General features: G+C 37.1%; 2 protein-coding genes across 2 annotated transcripts; one reads left to right on the top strand and one right to left on the bottom strand.

Moving 5' to 3' along the window:
* Nucleotides 1–945, bottom strand: LOC308350087 (olfactory receptor 52M1-like; the record flags this gene model as incomplete). The annotated part of the gene is given in 2 exon segments (XM_080815089.1): nt 1–432; nt 436–945. Coding segments are annotated over 2 exon segments (942 nt in total).
* A 13,388-nt stretch (nt 946–14,333) lies between these two features.
* LOC308350061 (olfactory receptor 52A1-like) lies at nt 14,334–15,284 on the top strand (the record flags this gene model as incomplete). Its single annotated transcript, XM_080815061.1, has 1 exon — nt 14,334–15,284. One exon carries the CDS (start codon nt 14,334–14,336, stop codon nt 15,282–15,284), a length of 951 nt encoding a protein of 316 aa, XP_080671187.1.
* Nucleotides 15,285–19,099: the final 3,815 nt, after the last annotated feature.

Raw genomic sequence — 19,099 nt, 5'->3', positions numbered from 1 at the left:
TCAGGTGACTTTGATCCTTAGTGCTCTAAGAACATGCTCCCGTATTTTCTTGGTCCTTACTCCATACACAATGGGGTTGAGGAAAGGGGGCACCAAAAGGTATATATTTGCAATAAAAATATGGATATGTGCAGGCACATTCTTCCCAAAACGGTGAGTGAAAATGGAAAAACCAGCTGTGGAATAGAACACAAGAATAACACAGACATGTGATCCACATGTGCCCAAAGCCTTAAAGCCAGCTTCTCGGGATGGTAGGCGGAATACAGAGCGGAGGATGAAGGCATAGGATACAACAGTGAGAATGCCATCACACGAGCCAATGATAGAAGCCACACTGAGGCTATAGCGTGTGGTGGTTCCTGTGTCCACACATGCCAGCTTCACCACAGCCATGAACTCACAGTAGGTATGGGCAATGATTCGTGTTCTTCAGTAGGGCAGCTGTTTGAGCAGGATGGGATGTGGAGAAAAGAAAGCTATGCCCCGAATCACCACGATAATACCCATTATGGTGATGCGAGCATGAGTGAGAATCGTGGTATGGCGCAGTGGGTCACAAATGGCCACGTAACGGTCAAAGGCCATGGCCAGGAAAAAGCCCGATTCCATGGTAGTAAAGCTATGGATGAAGAACATTTGGGTCAGGCAGGCATCAAAGGCAATGTCATGGGCTCCGAGCCAGAAGAGACAGAGCATTCGTGGCAGGGTGGAGGTGGAGAGGACCAGATCTGTGATGGAGAGCATACAGAGAAAGAGGAACATAGGCTCATGGAGGCTTCGCTCTGCCCTCACCACAGCCAGGATGGTCACATTCCCCACCACAGCCACCACGTACATGGAGCAGAAGGGAATTCCAATCCAGACATGCAGGTGCTCTAGTCCCGGGATGCCCATCAGCAGGAAGGTGACAGGAGAGGGAAGAGAAGTGTTGAGAGGAGGCATGCTACTTTTCCCTTTGCTTTTTGTCACTACTTCTGAAGAGGAAGCAGCACAACCAGATGCTGAAAATACGGAGATTCAGTTCTAGAAGTCCCTTATGTTAAAAATAATTCAAATAATAAAGTGTATTTAAATTCACTAGGACCAGAGTAATCAAATTTGTAACATCATATAAAATACTGCATTTAAAAATACAAAAAGATAACTCATGTATCATTTCATGTTATCACAGGGGCATATAAGTCCCCTTAACCATTCATTTCCATAAAAGATTCCCTGTCTATTCAATTTTACTTAATTCAACAACAGTTCAGTAGTTATGTATTAACTAACTGAGTATGGGAATTAACTAACTGAGTATGGGAGGTATGGGACACTAAGTTTAATGTCATTTACAAGTTACTATGTGACAAAACCATGCTCCAGGCACTGGTAGCAAAGAAATGCACAGATCAGATCCTTTTGTGGAGGTTACACTCCATGAGGAAAACATCAGAATACGATAACTGATGAGCGGTATATGTGGGTAAGAGAATACCATATTGAAGTTGATGTCTGAATGGTTGAGCTCAAGCCTTCAGATCCCAAGTATTATTACACATTCTGGGGATGAAGACAGCAAGAAAAACTGCTGTGAAACAGGATCAAACAGAAACAGACAAAAATGCCCATGTTTGGGGAACTAAGTCAAAGGAGAAAGTGGTGGGGGGGGGCACAAATTCTCTACGTGAGTAGCTTCCTCATGTCTTCCCTTTTCCTCTGCCTGTTTAAAAAACAAAACAAAACAAAACACAAACATTAAGTGCATAAACAAGTGTCTTGAGAATGTTCTAAAATTCTCTGCCTCATTTTCATCTTTCAGGGCTTTCTGCAAAAGATCTAATTTTGCCTCGATTATATGTTTTGGATAACCTGACTTGGCATATTTTCGTCTATCACTCACTGTCATTCTCTTTATCATTTATTACATAGTATTGTGTTTATTTTTCCTTTCTCCTCCTTTCTTTTGTTAATACCTGTCTGAAAATTATATCTCTCACATTTTCATTATTTTCTAAGTGTCAACTCCAGTGTCAAATATGGCAGGGCAGTTAATATTTAAACTACTGATAAGTTGAAGAGTCCAAGAAAGAGTATTCTTCAGCTTCTCCAAGGTGAATAATGCAGTATATACTCCTCAGAATGCAGAAGTACTTTCCAAAGCCATTTTGGGTTTTAACTTCTATGGGTTCCTTCCACAACAGTGATAAACAGAAACTATATTGGAGGATGCCAGAATTTGAAATTTTACTCTTTAATTTCTCAGTCAGTATTTCTCTCCAGTGAATATAAATAAGCAAGCAGAAACCTTGTGAAACTTTTAAGAGAGTTATTGAAGGGATTCTTGTTTTATGCAGAAGATTGTACAACCCACACTCTATATGATGTAGAGAGTAGAAATAAATGATCTCTTATCTCCTGATTTAAGAGGTAGACAGTTATAATCCAGGCAATCAAGCTTTCAGAGTTAGTTATTAAATTTAGACAACCAAAGACTTGTAGGGTGGCATGTGGTAAGAGTGCAACATCACTTGGAATATTTCTAAATGGTAACATGATATGTACATTGTTGGTATTGCTTCTTAAATGAGCATAATGTATTCCATGTCTTCCAGATCTCATTTGCCACACTTCATACATGACTAACATGGAACGTAGTGTATTATGATGTCACTTTTTTCATATTGCTTTTTTTTCTATCATATACCCTTTAAATAGAGACATTATCTGTTCTCCTGAAAAAAATATATCGATAAGCATCACACACACACACACACACACACACACACACGAACAATGTATTTCTTAAACTTAATGTCACTTGTTACCTTCCCATACTCAGTGCTTCAGACTTATATCTGTTCACTGTAGAGATGGACCCTTCTTGTGCTCCCTCATTTATTTATCCAGAAAACCTCATTCTGATGCATGCAGAGCAGTAATTTACTGGATTGGTAAATTGGTCTAATGATGTCCAAAATATCAATTAAGCATAATAAAGCATAGTCCTTTATACTTCTCCCAGTTCCAGGGGAGAAATGAGCCTTCCGATGGCAGAGAAGCCATGGGGATATCCCCAGATAAAGGGATGAGTGTGGAGGCAGGTGTTGGGAGAGTTAAATAGGAGAAAGACTCTTAGATTGCTACAAGTTATTTGTTTATAAAGAAATTCTCCTTTACTAGTTTTCTGTCCTCCCCCATCTCCCACTGAGGCACAGACACTGAGTAGTACTGCTGTCAGCTCTTGAAGAAGAATCTGTTTCTCATATGGCTCAAACAAGTTCTCATAAATACAACATGCACTCATAAAAAACATGCATGGTTATCCCTTCATATGCTTGCCAGAACCATGAAAACACATTCACACTCTCCAGATATCACTAACTGAAGGATTGTTTTCTAGGCTTCTACATTTACTAATCCTGGCCTTTCCTCTAGTGAAAAACTTTTGAACAGTGGTGATATGGATTTTTTTTTTCAGATATGGATGTTTGAATGATGTATGTGATAAATAGACTATGAGGAAGTAATTTATAAGGCAGTAGATTATCATGAGTGGGTATGAATTCTATAGAAATGACAACAATAGACTAAGTTTTGTCACTCAGAGTAAGTTTCATTTAGAGTGGAATCTAAACAACATATGACATCTGGTCTTGGAAATGTATACATATATATGAGATAGATAAATAGAGATGAATATATGTAGATATGTATATATCCAAAGGATAAAAGCACAAAGTTCCATTAAGAAGGGCAATTGTGACATATTGAATTTAAATCTTCTGTATTCTGGGCTCAAAGAGTATAAAATAGGTAAGATTCTATGGATAAAAAATATATACATACATACATATACACATATAAATTACAGGGAATTTTATAACCCCCCCTTTAGACCACTGGCTTTGACTTACTAGGTGTTCAATAATACATGCAGGATACATAAATACAGTACAGAATATTGGAAAAGCAAAAAAAACTGCACAGAAGGATACACACATTGGTTTCAAAAAATACTTTTTTTCCCGGAAGCACACATGATATGATCACTATGATAACATCCTCTTGAAAATACCAACCTGTACATGAGTCCAGATACCACAAGGTAGCCTTATTTTTGCTACTCATATTGTATTCCTTCAAGTTCATGGAATAGAAAAAGAATTTCAAAAGGAAAGATAATCCTCACTTCTATGATATCCTTAAAAAATATCTTTGCCTCCTAAAATCTGGCCCTTTCATCATTTCTTCCATTGAGAATAAAAAATGTTTATTTCCTCTGCTTAAAGATTTATTACTCCTCCATTGAATCTATGATTCAGAAAATAAAAGGGTGGTGTTTGGAGATCTCATGTCCTAAAAAAATTTTACAGAAATCACCTGGGCTAGCCCCTTTTCTCCACCCTTCTCTACTTTGATAACAATACTAATTAGCTCATACATGATACTGATTTAGAGCCAATAAGCAACCCAAAGAGGTAGCTTCTATATGTAGCAGCTTCACCATGATATTCTCAGAGGATAAGCAAGAATAACACCTGACACAAATGGGTCCCTATGGAATCATTGCCAGAAGGGAGAATGGTTTGTATCCTTGGTAGTGATTGATAGTCTACATTATCAGTCCTAGTAATTCACCTGTGCATATCCTCAGGTTTTAGCTCCAAATGTAGCCATCCTTCAGTAATATGATACCATTTAAATTGTCAACCACTTAACAGGACCTGAAATCCTGAAGGGGACTGAAAAGGTCAACAAAATATTCTTTATTCCTTTGATCAACTCAATTTAATTCCAATCAGAAACAAGTGACAGTCGTCATTTAATTTCCTTTGGATGTATGACCAAAGGTGGGACTGCTGGATCATATTGTCGTTTGGTTTTGTGTTTTTCATTTTTGAGGACTCCATACTGGTTTCCATCATGGTTATACTAACTCACCCTCCCACCAACAGCATATAAGAAGTTTCTCAGGATGCCTGGGTGGCTCAGTGGGTTAAGCCGCTGCCTTCGGCTCAGGCCATGATCCCAGAGTCCTGGGATCAAGTCCCACATCAGGCTCCTTGCTCAGTGGGAAGCCTGCTTCTCTCTCTGTCTCTGCCTGCCACTCTGCCTGCTTGTGCTCTCTCTCTCTCTGACAAATAAATAAAACAAAATCTTTAAAAAAAAAAAAAGAAGAAGAAGAAGAAGAAGAAGAAGAAGTTTCTCTATTCTCCACAGCCTCCCCAACACTTACCTCTTGTCTTTTTTGATACCAGTCATCCTAAGGGTGTGAGGTGATATTTCACTGAGTGTGTGTGTGTGTGTGTGTGTGTTTTAAGATTTTATTTATTTACTTAAGAGAGAGAAAGAGAGAGAGAGAACAAGTGGAGCAGGAAGGGGCCTGAGGCAGAGGGAGAAGCAGGCCCCCCGAAGAGCAGAGAGCCCAATGCAGGACTCAATCCTAGGGCCCTGAGATCTTTATCTGAGTTTAAGGGACTGAGCCACCCAGGCACCTCCTCACTGTGGTTTTGATTTACATTTTCCTGACGGGTGAGTGGAGTTGAGCACCTTTCATATACATGTCAAACCTCTGCATGCCTCCTTTTGAGAAATGTCTCTTGAGGTCCTTTGTCCATCTTGTGATGGGGATATTTGGGATTTTTGTTTTGTTCTGTTTTGTTTTTGTTTTTGGTATTGACTAGTATGAATTCCTCAAGTATTTTGGATACTAACCCCTAATGAGTTATCTGGCTTGCCAAAACTTTCTCTTCTTTTCCATGGATTGCTTTTTCACTTTACTGAGTGTTTTGATTTTTGTTTTGTTTTGTTTTGTTTGTCATGCAGAAGCTTTTTAGTTTGATGCAAAACTGGGTGTTTTGTTTTTGTTTGTTTGTTTGTCATGCAGAAGCTTTTTAGTTTGATGCAAAATGCAGTCTACTTTTTTTTTGGTCACCTCTGCCATGTATGATGTCATATCTAAAAAAATCATTGTGGAGGCCAATGGCAAGAAGCTTTTTCCCCATGTTTAATTATAGGACTTCCAAGTTTTCGGATCTTGCTTTTGAGTCTTTAATCCATTTAGACTTCATCTTTGTGAAAGGTGTGAGATAAGAATTAAATTTCATTTTTCTCTATGTAGATACCCAGCTTTCCCAACACCTTTTATTAGAGAGACTGTTGTTTTCCCTTTGTTTTGCACCCTTGTAGAAGACTAGCTGATTATAGATGTATGGATTTATTTCTGGGTTGTGGATTCATGGATCTATTTTTCTGCTTCCATTCTAGTTCCATACTGTTTTGATTACTACAGCTTTGTAATATATTTTAAAACCAGAAAGAGTGATGCCTTCTGCTTTGTTCTTCTTGATGAGGATCTCTTTCACTGTTAGGAAACTTTTGTGATTCCATATGAGTTTAAGTGTTTTTGTTTTTGTTTTTTTTTTCTATTTCTGTAATAATGCCATTGAAATTTTGATAAAGATCACACTGAATCTGTAGATCACTTTGGATAGTACAGAAATTTTAACAATATTAATTCCTCCACTCACTGAATATGACTTTCTTCCAATTTTCTGTGTCATCTTTAATTTCCTTTATCAATGTTTTATAATTTTCAGGGTATAAATCTTTTTTCTCTTTGGTCAAGTTTATTTCTGTGTATTTTATCCTTTCTGTTGTTATTTTGAATGGGATTGTTTTCTTAGTTTCTTTTTCAGATAAATCATTATTTGTATACCAAAACACAACTACCTTGTGTATACTGATTTTGTGTGGTGCGACTATACTAAATTTATTTATTAGTTCTAACAGTTACCATTAATAAATTGGAAAACTTAAAAATATTCACTAGTAACAAGAGCAGTGATGGATTCTGGGGTTTATTCTTGTCATGTTCATCTTCAGTTGACTCTCTATGAGAAGTTGCTAAACTCATTTATTTGCATTGTACTAGAAAGCTCCAACCCACACTGCCCCATATTATTGTTGCTAATTTCCCTCAATGCTAATTTTTTTTTACATCCTCTAAAAACAGAGATAAATGATTAATATTATGCTATATACTGAAGTTGAAGCATTCAGATATGTATGTACATACATATGTTTATGTATGTGCATACATACATGCGTATATCCACTCAGTATTTAATTCAATATACATGCTTCCTGATCTGAAAACAAAGGTTTTGTAACTAATTTTGGAATAAGTCTTTTTCCAACTATGTAGAGAAAAGAGATGTATTCATAAGAACCTTAAGTGTCTGGTCCACAGCTAAGAGCCCAGTATCCCAAGTAGGATGCTTCAGTAAAAGATCTTGTCTGAACTATGGGTTTAACAACAGAGACTAAGTCTTATAACAACATGCAACACTTACGTATACTCAGAGAGCATGGTTGAGCATGGTGGCTCCTTCCTCATGACAGTTCTCTGCATCAGGTAAAGAAGACCTCTGTTAAAGTACCGCCAATGCAGGTATAGAAAATAGTTATGGACAAACGATGTATATATTCATCTGGTAACTCAGAATTTTAGAGAGCATTGCATGCACTATATAGGAGAGATAAGCAGTAAGAAGGCAAATTGCCCACAGAGACATGAAGAAATAAAAGGAGGATTCTACTGTAGCCTATCAAGCCTATTTGCTGATCCAAGAAAATGTTACATTATTTCTTGCTTAAATGATGTCAACCATTTTTAAATTTTTTTAATTTTATTTTATTTTTTCAGTGTTCCAAGATTCATTGCTTATGCACCACACCCAATGCTCCATGCAATACTTGCCTTCCTTAATACCCACCACCAGGCTCACTCTTCCCCCACCCCCTCTCCTCTAAAACCCTCAGTTTGTTTCTCAGAGTCCACAGTCTGTCATTGTTCATCTCCCCCTCCAACTTCCCCCAACTCACTTCTCCTCTCCTTCTTCCAGTGTCCTCCGTATTATTCCTTATGCTCCACAAGTAAACACTTTTAACTCTTAACTCTCAATTCCTTTCTAAAATATTTCCTCTGCAAATCCAAACATATTTAAAAATTTTATTGTTCAAAACATGACATGGATTACTGCAGGAGATACGTTTAGGCAAGCAGATTTGTGTATAGACATGTATATGTATATATTCACATGTGAATGTATATGTGTGTACATATATTTTACATGTGTATACTTGTGCATAACACATACAAACTTACCTCTTTATTTTCCACAATATCATGTTCTGGATTGTAATAATATCTAAATGTGTACAGATACCCACAACTTTTGTTTCAAGACTCTTTCTTTGCCAAATCCATCTCTCTGCTTGACACTCTTCTTGTGTTTTTCACTCCATTAGTTTTAATTCATAATATAACACTCAAATGAAATCTAAGAACAGGAAAAAGTAATTTGTGGTAATAAAAAACAAGAGATAGTTGCTTGGAGTTGAGAGGGACTTACTTGGACAATGACTGGAATGTGGCATGAAGAAACTCTCTGAGGTACCGAAAATTTTGTCTTTTTTTTTTTTCTTTCTTAAAATTTAAATTGAATTAGCCAACATATAATACATCATTAGTTTTTGGTAGTGGTCAATGATTCATTAGTTGCATACAACACCCAGTGCTCTGTATTTTACATTGGGTCATGGTTACACAGGAGCATACACATGTTAAATCTCACTACAATGAATAAAATAAACTTATTATCTCTTGAATGGCATTTGGGTTTTCAGGGCTAGTCTGTAAATTATTATACAAGTCTTGTTGCGGACTTTTCTGCTTGCTTCTTTTTAGTATATACTAAGTAGTAGAACTGTTGGATTATGAAGGGAGATATATATTTCTTTGCAAGAAAAATTCAAATAGAAAGAAAGAAGATGGGGCACCTGGGTGGCTCAGTCATTAAGCATCTACCTTAGGCTTGGTCATGATCCCAGGGTCCTGGGATCAAGCCCCACATCCAGCTCCCTGCTCAGTGGGAAGCTTGCTTCTCCCTCTACCACTCCCCCTGCTTGTGTTCCTTCTCTCCATGTCTCTCTCTCTCTGTCAATTAAATAAATAAAATCTTTTAAAAAAGAAAGAATGAAGATTAAACCAAATTAATATAGGACCTGAACAGAAAAAAAAGGACATAACTATTATTTCAATAATTAAGCTATAAAATATAATGAGAAAAATCTCTAAAATATTTCTGGGCTAAAAATGATTGTCCTCTTTGGAGGAAAACTTCACATTAATGTAAGCATATTAAAGAAAGGAGGGAGGGGGAAAATACTCCAAAGAGAACAGACAACTGATAGAGATCTTTTGAGAAAACTGTGTGAAATAAACATAAAAAGAGAGGGACAGAAAAGAAGAAAAAGAAAAAGAGAAAGAAAAAAAGGAACAAGAATTGAAAGATGAGAGATATGACAAAGAATAAAATGGGAAATAAAGTGTAGAGAAAATAAGGTGAGATAAGGTAGTGAGCAGAAAAGAGAGATGTCAGTCCTTAGCATAAATGCCTGAGGAAGCTGAGAATAAGAAAGAACATGAAAAATCAAAGAAAGATGACCCCCACAAAAATGACACATATAAGCATTTTCTTCTCTTCACAGACCAAACTGATTTTGTAAGTGAACTGAAGCTGATAATATTTCTAATAATTCTGAGATTGGACGAATACTGACAACTTAAAGCCAAAAATTAAGTACACAAGTGAATAAAGAAGATGGTATCACATGAAGATAGATATATCAGACTATTGAATCTCAGTTAGAAGAAAAATATCTAAGTGGAAACCCCTGCATTTTGGCTGCTATCATCCAAAAGCCAGTAACCTACAGGCTTGCTAGAGAAAGACAGTTTGCCACCATCATATTGCCATCAATTAATATCAGTTAACTAATGATTTTCTATGTCGAATGACTAAACTAAAACTCTGGGTCAGAAAGCAGCCAACATGTAAAATATGTTCCACATTCTGAGAGGAATAACCTGTTACTAACAATAACCTACAAAACTTGCCATCTGGGGGTTTTAAATACATCACTGTGACACAGTAAAAAAATGTTGTTACTGGAGTTATTGCCATTACCTTTCAAAAAAGAGAAGACAGAATTTTTAAATATCTCAATGACCATGGGAAGCTTGAAGAATGTGGTCCTTGAGAAAAAAAAAAATACTTAAAGTTCATTTGAAGTTGAAAATTACTATAAAATACTAGGCAAGAGTAACATTCATTGTAGGAGGATCAGAAAGAAAAGGAGGAGGTGAAGGAGAAATAGGAGTAGTAGTGTAGTAGTAGTGGGAAGAGGAGAAGCAGGTGTAGCCAGATTACTATAGTATTTATTAGTGCAATAAAAATTACTATACTACTTCATCTCCATCTGCTGCCAGATAACAGAGGATGGAAAACATAATTATACTTTACTTCTATGTCTTGAGAAATCTCCATTTCTCACATTCTGGTGTCCTCACTACTCATGAGCTTATGCTCAAATTTCTCTAAACCTAACCCAAGATCAGAGAGTTCCCAATTCTCATTCCAGGCAGACCCTTTCCTTCTAGAATCAAGATAACTTTCTAACCTGATGTTACAAGGCCAGGCCGACTTACTCCTGGGAAGAAAGCCTGGGGGTCAGAAGGATAATGACACACTGGGGAATCAGGAAAGTAATGAAGCTCTGGGATCAGCCCAGGCACTCAGGAAGGCCTAGAAAGCTTTCCTTTAATATCAACCTCTGCTGAAAATCTTGGTGGAAACAAAGATACAACTAGCCTATTCACATGCCAAATCAGCCCTCAGCTCTATCCAGGTAAAGTTCTGCCCCTATAGTTTTGGAACTGGCAGTTAATAAGGGGCTGTAATGGGTTTTTATTTTAGGAGAGAATGGAGAGAGTAACGTTTTCCAATCCTGTTTTGACCATTAATTTTTCTATCCATTGCCATGTTATTTCCATTCTGTGTGTTTAGAATTTTTCATCAACCAAAGGATAAAGAGGGGGTTAGATCAATGTAAATCTAATATAATTTCGATTTGAAAGAATTTTGCAGATAACTTGGTCCCATCTTCTATGTATGGCCCTCTAACAATTTATGATACATGCAAAGCGTTTTTCATGATTCTGGATTCTAGTCATCTGGATGCCTATTAATTCTAAAGTTTTTAGGTTCATTGAAAATAAAAAAAAAAAAAGATGAGATAACTCACCACGTATATCTGTGGAGATGTGGGGTGTTTGAGTGATACAGAAAGGAAGAAATATATAGGAAAATTGTAGGCCATGAAAAGCTTCAGTATCTCATCCATTTACATGCCATCTTAGTTCTTTTTTGTGATGGAGCAAAAGATAACTCAACCTCCTTTCTGACCTGTTGCCTCTGCTGGAGATTATGTATTAAAACCTTTCTTTCTCTTCTACACAGTAACTAAGAATGAGCCAATCCCTTTTATGATAGCATTTAGGCCATTTCGAGAGCTAAATCATCAAATTCATGGCCTTGTTGTTTCTCATAATAATTATATTTAAGTAATTCAGATGCGGTGAGCTCATCTCATTTTATTCCTAATAACTTGCAAAGTCTGTCAAGGAGTAATTGTTACAAAGATTTTGTAAAAATCAAGTGGCATTTTTTAACTGCATGGAAATCTACAAACTAGTTGGGACATCACCTTATTTTGGCTCTGGTCAATCTTATATACAGGAAGAGGGAAGGAAGCTCTTTAGCTGTGAAATTTTCATCTTCTTGAGGAAATTTTTTCATTTCTATCATCAAAAGTTTTCACTTTTGTGTGTTTTTTCTTGTCTCCTTGATGTTGTGTAGCCTGTTTCTGTCTTACTAAAATATCTTTTCAAAAACCGCTACAGATAAAATGTGAACTGTACCAACCACTGATGTGTTCTATATATGATCTCATTTAGCACTGGGGTAAGTAAGGATTTGTTGTTAATTTACAGATGGGTAAACTGCGGGTGGTTTGTAAGGTAATCTGGCAGGATCCCATAAAATGTAAATATGTGTCCGTGGTGGGGGGCTCATCTATCAGTTTCATACCCTTGATTTTAATCACTTGTTGATTCCTAGATAAATATTCTCTGAAAAAGGCAATATTATCAAGTTAATGCAGCTAAGTACAATATTTCTGCCTTTACAATATCAGCCAGTTATTGAACGATTATTTAGGAGATACTGATTTATTCAGATTTTGAGACTTCTTTCTCTCTTAGCTTCTATCAACTGGAAACTCACATTCATAACTATTAGCAACATTCTCCACATATTCCATCATTTCTGCCACCACATACATCCAAATACAACATGGAGACATCAAAGGAAACCATTTTACACAATATGGCTTTAATCCATATCTTATGACTACTTTGACTATTGTCTGCTCATTAGTATTCTTGCAGGAAGACAAGTAAAGATAACTCAATGTCCCTCCACCAATTACTTTTCATTCATGTAATAATTATTGTACCAAAAATTCCTTTGATATGTCCACACATGTACTTTATGTGACTATGACACAGCTATTTATAAGACTATTTTCAAGAGATTGCCCCAGAAAGAAATAGACTTCCATTACTATACCTAAAAGGTTCCATTTTCCAGGTTCTATGTATATCATCAGATCAGAGGAAAACTTGTTGTGGGAGTTATTTCAATCAGTGTGTTGACATGGAAAGACTGGAATAAAGTGTGAACCAGTTTAGCTATTAGAGAATGATTAATGCAACAGACACTTGGGAAATAAAAAATGAATTTCTTAAAGGTGAAATTTGGATCCCCTTAAAGAGAAATCAGATCAGGGTGCCTGGATGGCTCAGTGGGTTAAAGCCTCTGCCTTTGGCTCAGGTCATGATCTCAGGGTCCTGGGATCAAGCCCCGCATTGGGCTCTGTCCTCAGCAGGGAGCCTGCTTACCCCTCTCTCTCTGCCTGCCTCTCTGCCTACTTGTGATCTCTGTCTGTCAAATAAATAAATAAAATCTTAAAAAAAAAGAGAGAAGTCAGATCAATTCTGTAAAAAGTATAAAACCAGGGAGGTATAAGATTAGCTCATGATATTCAGAGGTGCCTCAGGATTCAAATCACAGCAATTATCATAGTATAGTGTATAGAATCTTAATATAGAGTCATAGTATAGTGTAAAGTTATTAATAAGAATGTAAGACTCCCACTGTGAACCCAGAGGATTTCCACACAGATTACTGAGTGATCCATTGACATTTAGCTTGTGGAGAGAAAACATCGTATTCATCCAGGAGTATGGTATCTCTAAATTGATTCTGCTTCTGGCTACATCCTATCTTATTTTTTGCTGTTATTCATCTTTAAATGTTTCTCTATTCTTTTTCTAATTTCCTAAGCCCCTCTGTAAAAAACATCCTCCATATTCTATCCTTCCTATTCCACTCAACAAATCCACTTTGAATTTAAGTGAACTTAATTCATTCAGACAACTAACCATCCCTGGCTGCCTGTGACAACAGACCATCTTCTTCAAATCTCGTTGAAGGGCCACACTTAATGTCCTGTCAGTGATTTGTTCAATGTCTTTATGATGAACACTGAGTAAATATACAGTTAGACTTTCTCCTACGAATCCTCATTTGAGAGCCAATGTCACAGATTCAGGGATGTATAACCTCTCCCTGGGACCAGGAGTAATATTGGTTGAGGATAAGGATCTCATTAGCTATGTACTCACCCACATGGAACAACAGAAATGGGGTTCTTCTAGGTCCACAAGATGCCCAGAGGGAATCTTCATTTACAGCAAAATTGGACTGATATCTACAAGTAAATAAAGAAGGAAAGCCTACAGAAGGTGTTTCAAACAGCTGAGTATAGAGGTCATGGGAAATGCAAAAGATCAGTGTTCCCAGACTTGTGGTTTCCATTTCCACAAAAAATGTCAGAAATCCTAACACTCTCCCCTGTTCACATATGATTCTAGTGGAGGTTTTGTTTTGTTTATTTTGTCTTGTTTTAGATTTTTATTTATTTATTTGACAGAGAGAGTGAGAGAACACAAGCAGGGTGGACAGTGGGGAGAGAGAGGGAGAAGTGGACTTCCTGGTGAGCAGGGAGCCCAATGCGGGGCTCGATCCCAGGACCCTGGAATCATGACCTGAGCCGAAGGCAGACGCCTAACCATCTGAGCCACCCAGGTGCCCCTCTAGTGGAGGTTTTGTAGGATTGCTTGCTATTGCTGTGTTGGCATGTAGCATTAAACCTCTGAATAATCTGGCCAAACTGTCATCCAAAGTACTGAACTTATTTCTTAAGGCTCTATCCTATATGTCTGAGTGATAGTAGGGTCTGTGTATTTTCACTTCCCACTCCCATTCTCTTTCTACAGGAATGAGAATTAATGGTGAAAAGATAGATCACTAACTTCCATGGCATCCATTAACATGTCATATCTTGACCCCACAACAGTAATGTTAATTGGGATCCCTGGACTAGAGCACGTGCAATTTTGGATTGGGTTTTCTTTCTTCATAATATGTGTTGTGGCTCTTCTGGGAAATATCATTTTATTGATCATCATCCCTGCAGAACGCAGTCTGCATCAACCCATGTACATCTTCCTGGCAGTGTTGGCAGCCACTGATATAGGACTCTGTGTAGCCATTGCTCCCAAGATGTTGGCCATCTTCTGGTTTGGGTCTTGCTCCATGACTTTTGATGCTTGCTTAGCCCAGCTTTTCTTCATTCATGCCTTGCAGGGCATGGAATCTGGCATCCTGTTGGCGATGGCCTTTGACCGCTATGTTGCCATCTGTGACCCACTGAGACACACGTCCATCCTCACACCTTTCGTCCTGGTTACTATGGTGCTGGTTGTGGCAATTCGAGCAATGGTGCTTGTTGGCATTTTACCAGTTTTAATCAAAAGACTACACCTTTTCCATTCCATTGTAATTGCCCACTCTTACTGTGAGCACATGGCTGTGGTCAAGTTAGCTGCAGAAGATGTCCGAGTCAATAAAACATGTGGTCTCCTTGTAGGTTTTACCATATTAGGATTTGACATGACTTTTATCCTCATTTCCTATATCCTTATTTTCCAAGCTGTTTTTCGTCTACACCAAAAGGAGGCACGGCTCAAAGCATTTAATACATGTACAGCTCACATATTTGTTTTCCTTGAATTTTATATTCTTGCCTTCTTCTCCTTCTTTAGCCACCGTTTTGGACATGTTGCTCCCCCTACCCACATTCTTCTGTCTACCATCTACCTCCTTGTACCACCTGCACTCAATCCTATTGTTTATGGTGTAAAGAACAAGGTAATCCGTAAACGTGTGGCACAGATTTTTTTTCTGAATCATCAACCCCAGCAGTAAACTATTAAATTGTTATGTTCTTGGAGAGAATATTTTTACTTCCTAGGGGTAGAGGCAGGTTGAACTCTGTCTCTACCCCTAGGTAGAGAACTGTGCCTGCATCATCTTTCCCAGTTAAGCAGCTGTGTTCATTATTAGGGGCTTTACTTCAATATGCCCAGACTTAAAGACATTTATTAAAAGGCATTTATTTATTTCACAAACTATAGCTAGGATGAAATAAAATCTATTCAGGTTAAGACTGCTATTACCTCTATTCATTCATTTAAATTATAATTTTATCTTTATCAATGTCTTCCTTTTTGTTTAATTTACAATTCTTTTAATTTTTTATAAGAAAGCTTACTGATTTTCAAACTTTTGTCTCTTGGGATATTTACATTATAAGCTTGGGATTTCTTTTCAACCACTGCTTTTGTTGCATTATTGACATTTTATCTTAATGCACAGTCCATTCCAATAAAAGTAAGAAACTGTCATTCATAGTTTCCTAACTTGAACTTTAAGTAAATAAATAATTTTTTTAAATAAATAAATTTTGAGGAATTCTGTATGTCTGCATTCCCAATGTGATATGGGATATTACCTGCTATATGATAGCAGAGAATATTGGCAAAGCTCTAGGATAGAATATTCTAGTATAACAGTCAACAACTAAAAGGTTTTTGTCCAGCTGTACAGTGGTGACACTGATATAAACACTGTTGCCCATAGAACATCACCAGGTCAAACTGGCACCACCACTTCTGCATCTGCCCTTGAAGTCTGGCTGTTCTACAAAAACTCCATCCCTCAGGGAGAGATGCAGACGTTTCTAGGTATTTCTCCATGAGTTGGAGTTCTAGTGGAGTAAAAGCCAACCCACATATCTGCTGTTGAGGCATTTGGAGTCACTGTAGCACTGAGTGCACAGTTTCATATCCTATAGCTCTGTCTAGCATTGTGGTCTGGTATGTAGCTTTAGCATTTGTCCTATCTCATGGCAGGGACCCTCACACACATCCCTTGTTGATAAATGCCAAAGCCTGTTGCCCTTTGGTATGTGGGCTTGCAGGTATACCTTCCTAATGTCAGCCAAGAGGAATGAGCTGGTTTAGCCAGTAACCATCATCCATACCAATGGCATTATCATTCACATTATCTCAGATATGTATAGGACCATTTTATAGTCCATAAGTGGAGAAGGTAAGTCTTTCTCCCAGCACAAATTTACCTTCACTCCAACTTTCATAATCTTTTCTCTGGATTTGGGTCCTTAGATATGAGTAGTAACTCAGTCATGGTGAGGGAAACTGTGCCTGTGTCATCTTTCCCAGTTAAGCAGCTGAGTCAGTTGTTTGCTTGCGTGTCTAACGTTATTTTATAGCATGGTGCACGATACTGTTCTGTGCCAGTAAGGCACAATTCCTGACTTACGAACAGTAAAGCTGTCATTCCTGCTACAACCAGAAGTCTGTTACTTCACTCACATAATCAAGTTATCTCTTTTCCTTGTATGGTCACAATAAGACCTGGGACATGAGATGAACGCTTTATCCTTCTAGACATCTATCTTTTGTTCCCTCAGACCACCTCATCCATTTTTATACCACATTTTCAAAATGTGAAAATCTTTACTGAATTTATGTGTCAAATAATTTATTTTATGCAATTTCTCAAATGCCCTCTCTCCATTAGGTAGACATTATATGAAGCAAAGAGCCCATATGCTTCATATCATCCTTGTTTGTTACTGCATCTTCAGCACTTACTGGGCCATAGTAGAATTCTAGCATACATTCATTGTGTGAATCTTTTTTAATTAAGCAGCTGTCTGACCTATTATGTGTTTAGTGGCCTAGTGTCCTGACTACCAGAATGTGTTGTAATTGATCTAGAAATAATTGAAGACACTTCTTCAATATTAACTAGTATTCACACACACAGATCCAGAAAACAAAAATTAAAAAAAAAAAAACAAAACAAAACAAAAACCACACACAAAAAACCTTTACCTATGACAGTGGGATCATGAGCCAAAGTCATCACTTTTATCTTAAGTATATCTGTGTACATGCAGTATAAATCTGAATATGAAAATGATTCTGAGAATATTATTTTGGCTTTTTAAAAAAAGACTTTATTTATTTGACAAAAAGAGCAAGAGAGAGAGCACAAGCAGGAGAAGCAGTAGAGGGAGAGGGAGAAGCAGAATCCCCGCAGAGCAGGGGATCCCTGCTTGATCCCAGGATGCTGGGTTCATGACCCGAGCTGAAGGCAGTTGCTTAACCACCTGAGCCACCAAGGTGCCCCAGTCTGGATTTCTAACTGGACTCTTTTCTTCTTTCTTGATCTTCTTCTATTCTATGTTCACTGGCAAATTTTCAGCAGAATTAATAAAAATATACCCCTAAACAGTGAAGTTATTTCCTGTTTCCCTGACTCCAATTTAAACACAGTTGCTGAACAATTTTTACTTCCAGGCTCTGACTTTTCAAGATCCTGATAAATTAATTCCAGTGGAGCCTAATTACATGTAGGAAAAAATTTTAAAGTGTCAAGATTATTTTCTGAAATAACTCCTGTCAATGTCTCCATTTCATCATTCAAGAAACTGAGGGAGAAAGCTACAATATCTTGATAAGTTACAACATAGTTTGTAAGTGGTTGTTTGGAGATTCAAACCTGAGCAGTTGTCTCAAACATTACCTTTTATTGCCTCTCTTAGAATTGTATATATGCAAATATATATATCTTATCTAAGGCAATGTGTAATAGAGGATAATAAAAGAAATTTAGACTACCAGAAATATGAACACACAGGTAGCACTTTATTTTGAAGGGAGAAAGTGTGAAATCATATGGCAGTCAGCAAAAAAGTGGTCATGTTATACCTGGTACCTGATAACACACTTGTCCAGAAAGAAGAAATAAAAATTTCAAGGTAAAAACTGACATGATCCTGAATAAATATACATGGAGAGAAGTATTCTAGCTGCAGCAGAAATTGCTAACATATACTAATATGGGCTAATGACAAAACTGTTTTAACAATAGATCTTAAAGAAGCCTAAATCTTTGTATTACATACAACACTGACTATCCTACACAACATTCCATATAAATATGAGTCATTGAACTTCAAAAAAAGAAAAAAAAGGCATATCACAGTCAAGAGTAGCTAGAAAGATAAATTATAAGAAAATACCAGAACAGAATATTCCCCTATTTATAATATAGATTGGGAGTAGATGGTATTAGAATATGCAAGACCTTCAAAGATTGGACAGACAACTACAGATATTTTCAAAGAATCAAGGGAGTCAACCTGAACCACAGTGAGGAAACAGATAAAAGAAAAATGGTAGGACAATTTTTGATATCATCAGGTCTTCTAGAAGAGTGTTTGTGGGAAGCAATTTTATTTAAAAACATTAAAAGAATTATAGGTATACAGAATAAAATAAGACTATGTGAAAAAAAAATTCCAGGAAGAACTCTCTACACAGTATATCCTGACAATTTCTTCATCTGTCCAATCAGAAATTTTGTGAAAACCAGGCCAATTTCCAATTTTACAGATTTAAAATGTTTTCAGTCTTACCATTCAGGAGATATAAACATTCCTGTTAGTGAAGATCTACAAATGTACAACAACACAGGAAAAGTCAGAGATGTGAGTCAGTGAAACATCTCTGATAAAGCTGATAAGACTGAACAATAGGATAGTCCTGTGGAGCAAGCATAGCAGATAAGAGCACATCGTAGTGGAGATATTGGATCATCAGGCAAATATGTTAAGAATAAATAACCTAAATCTTGCACTTCCCAAGAAA

The sequence above is a fragment of the Martes martes genome (assembly GCF_963455335.1).
Source record: "Martes martes genome assembly, chromosome: 10".
Taxonomy (NCBI): Eukaryota; Metazoa; Chordata; class Mammalia; order Carnivora; family Mustelidae; genus Martes; species Martes martes.
The sequence above is the reverse complement of the archived record's forward strand: the minus strand, read 5'-3'. Positions and strand labels throughout refer to the sequence as shown.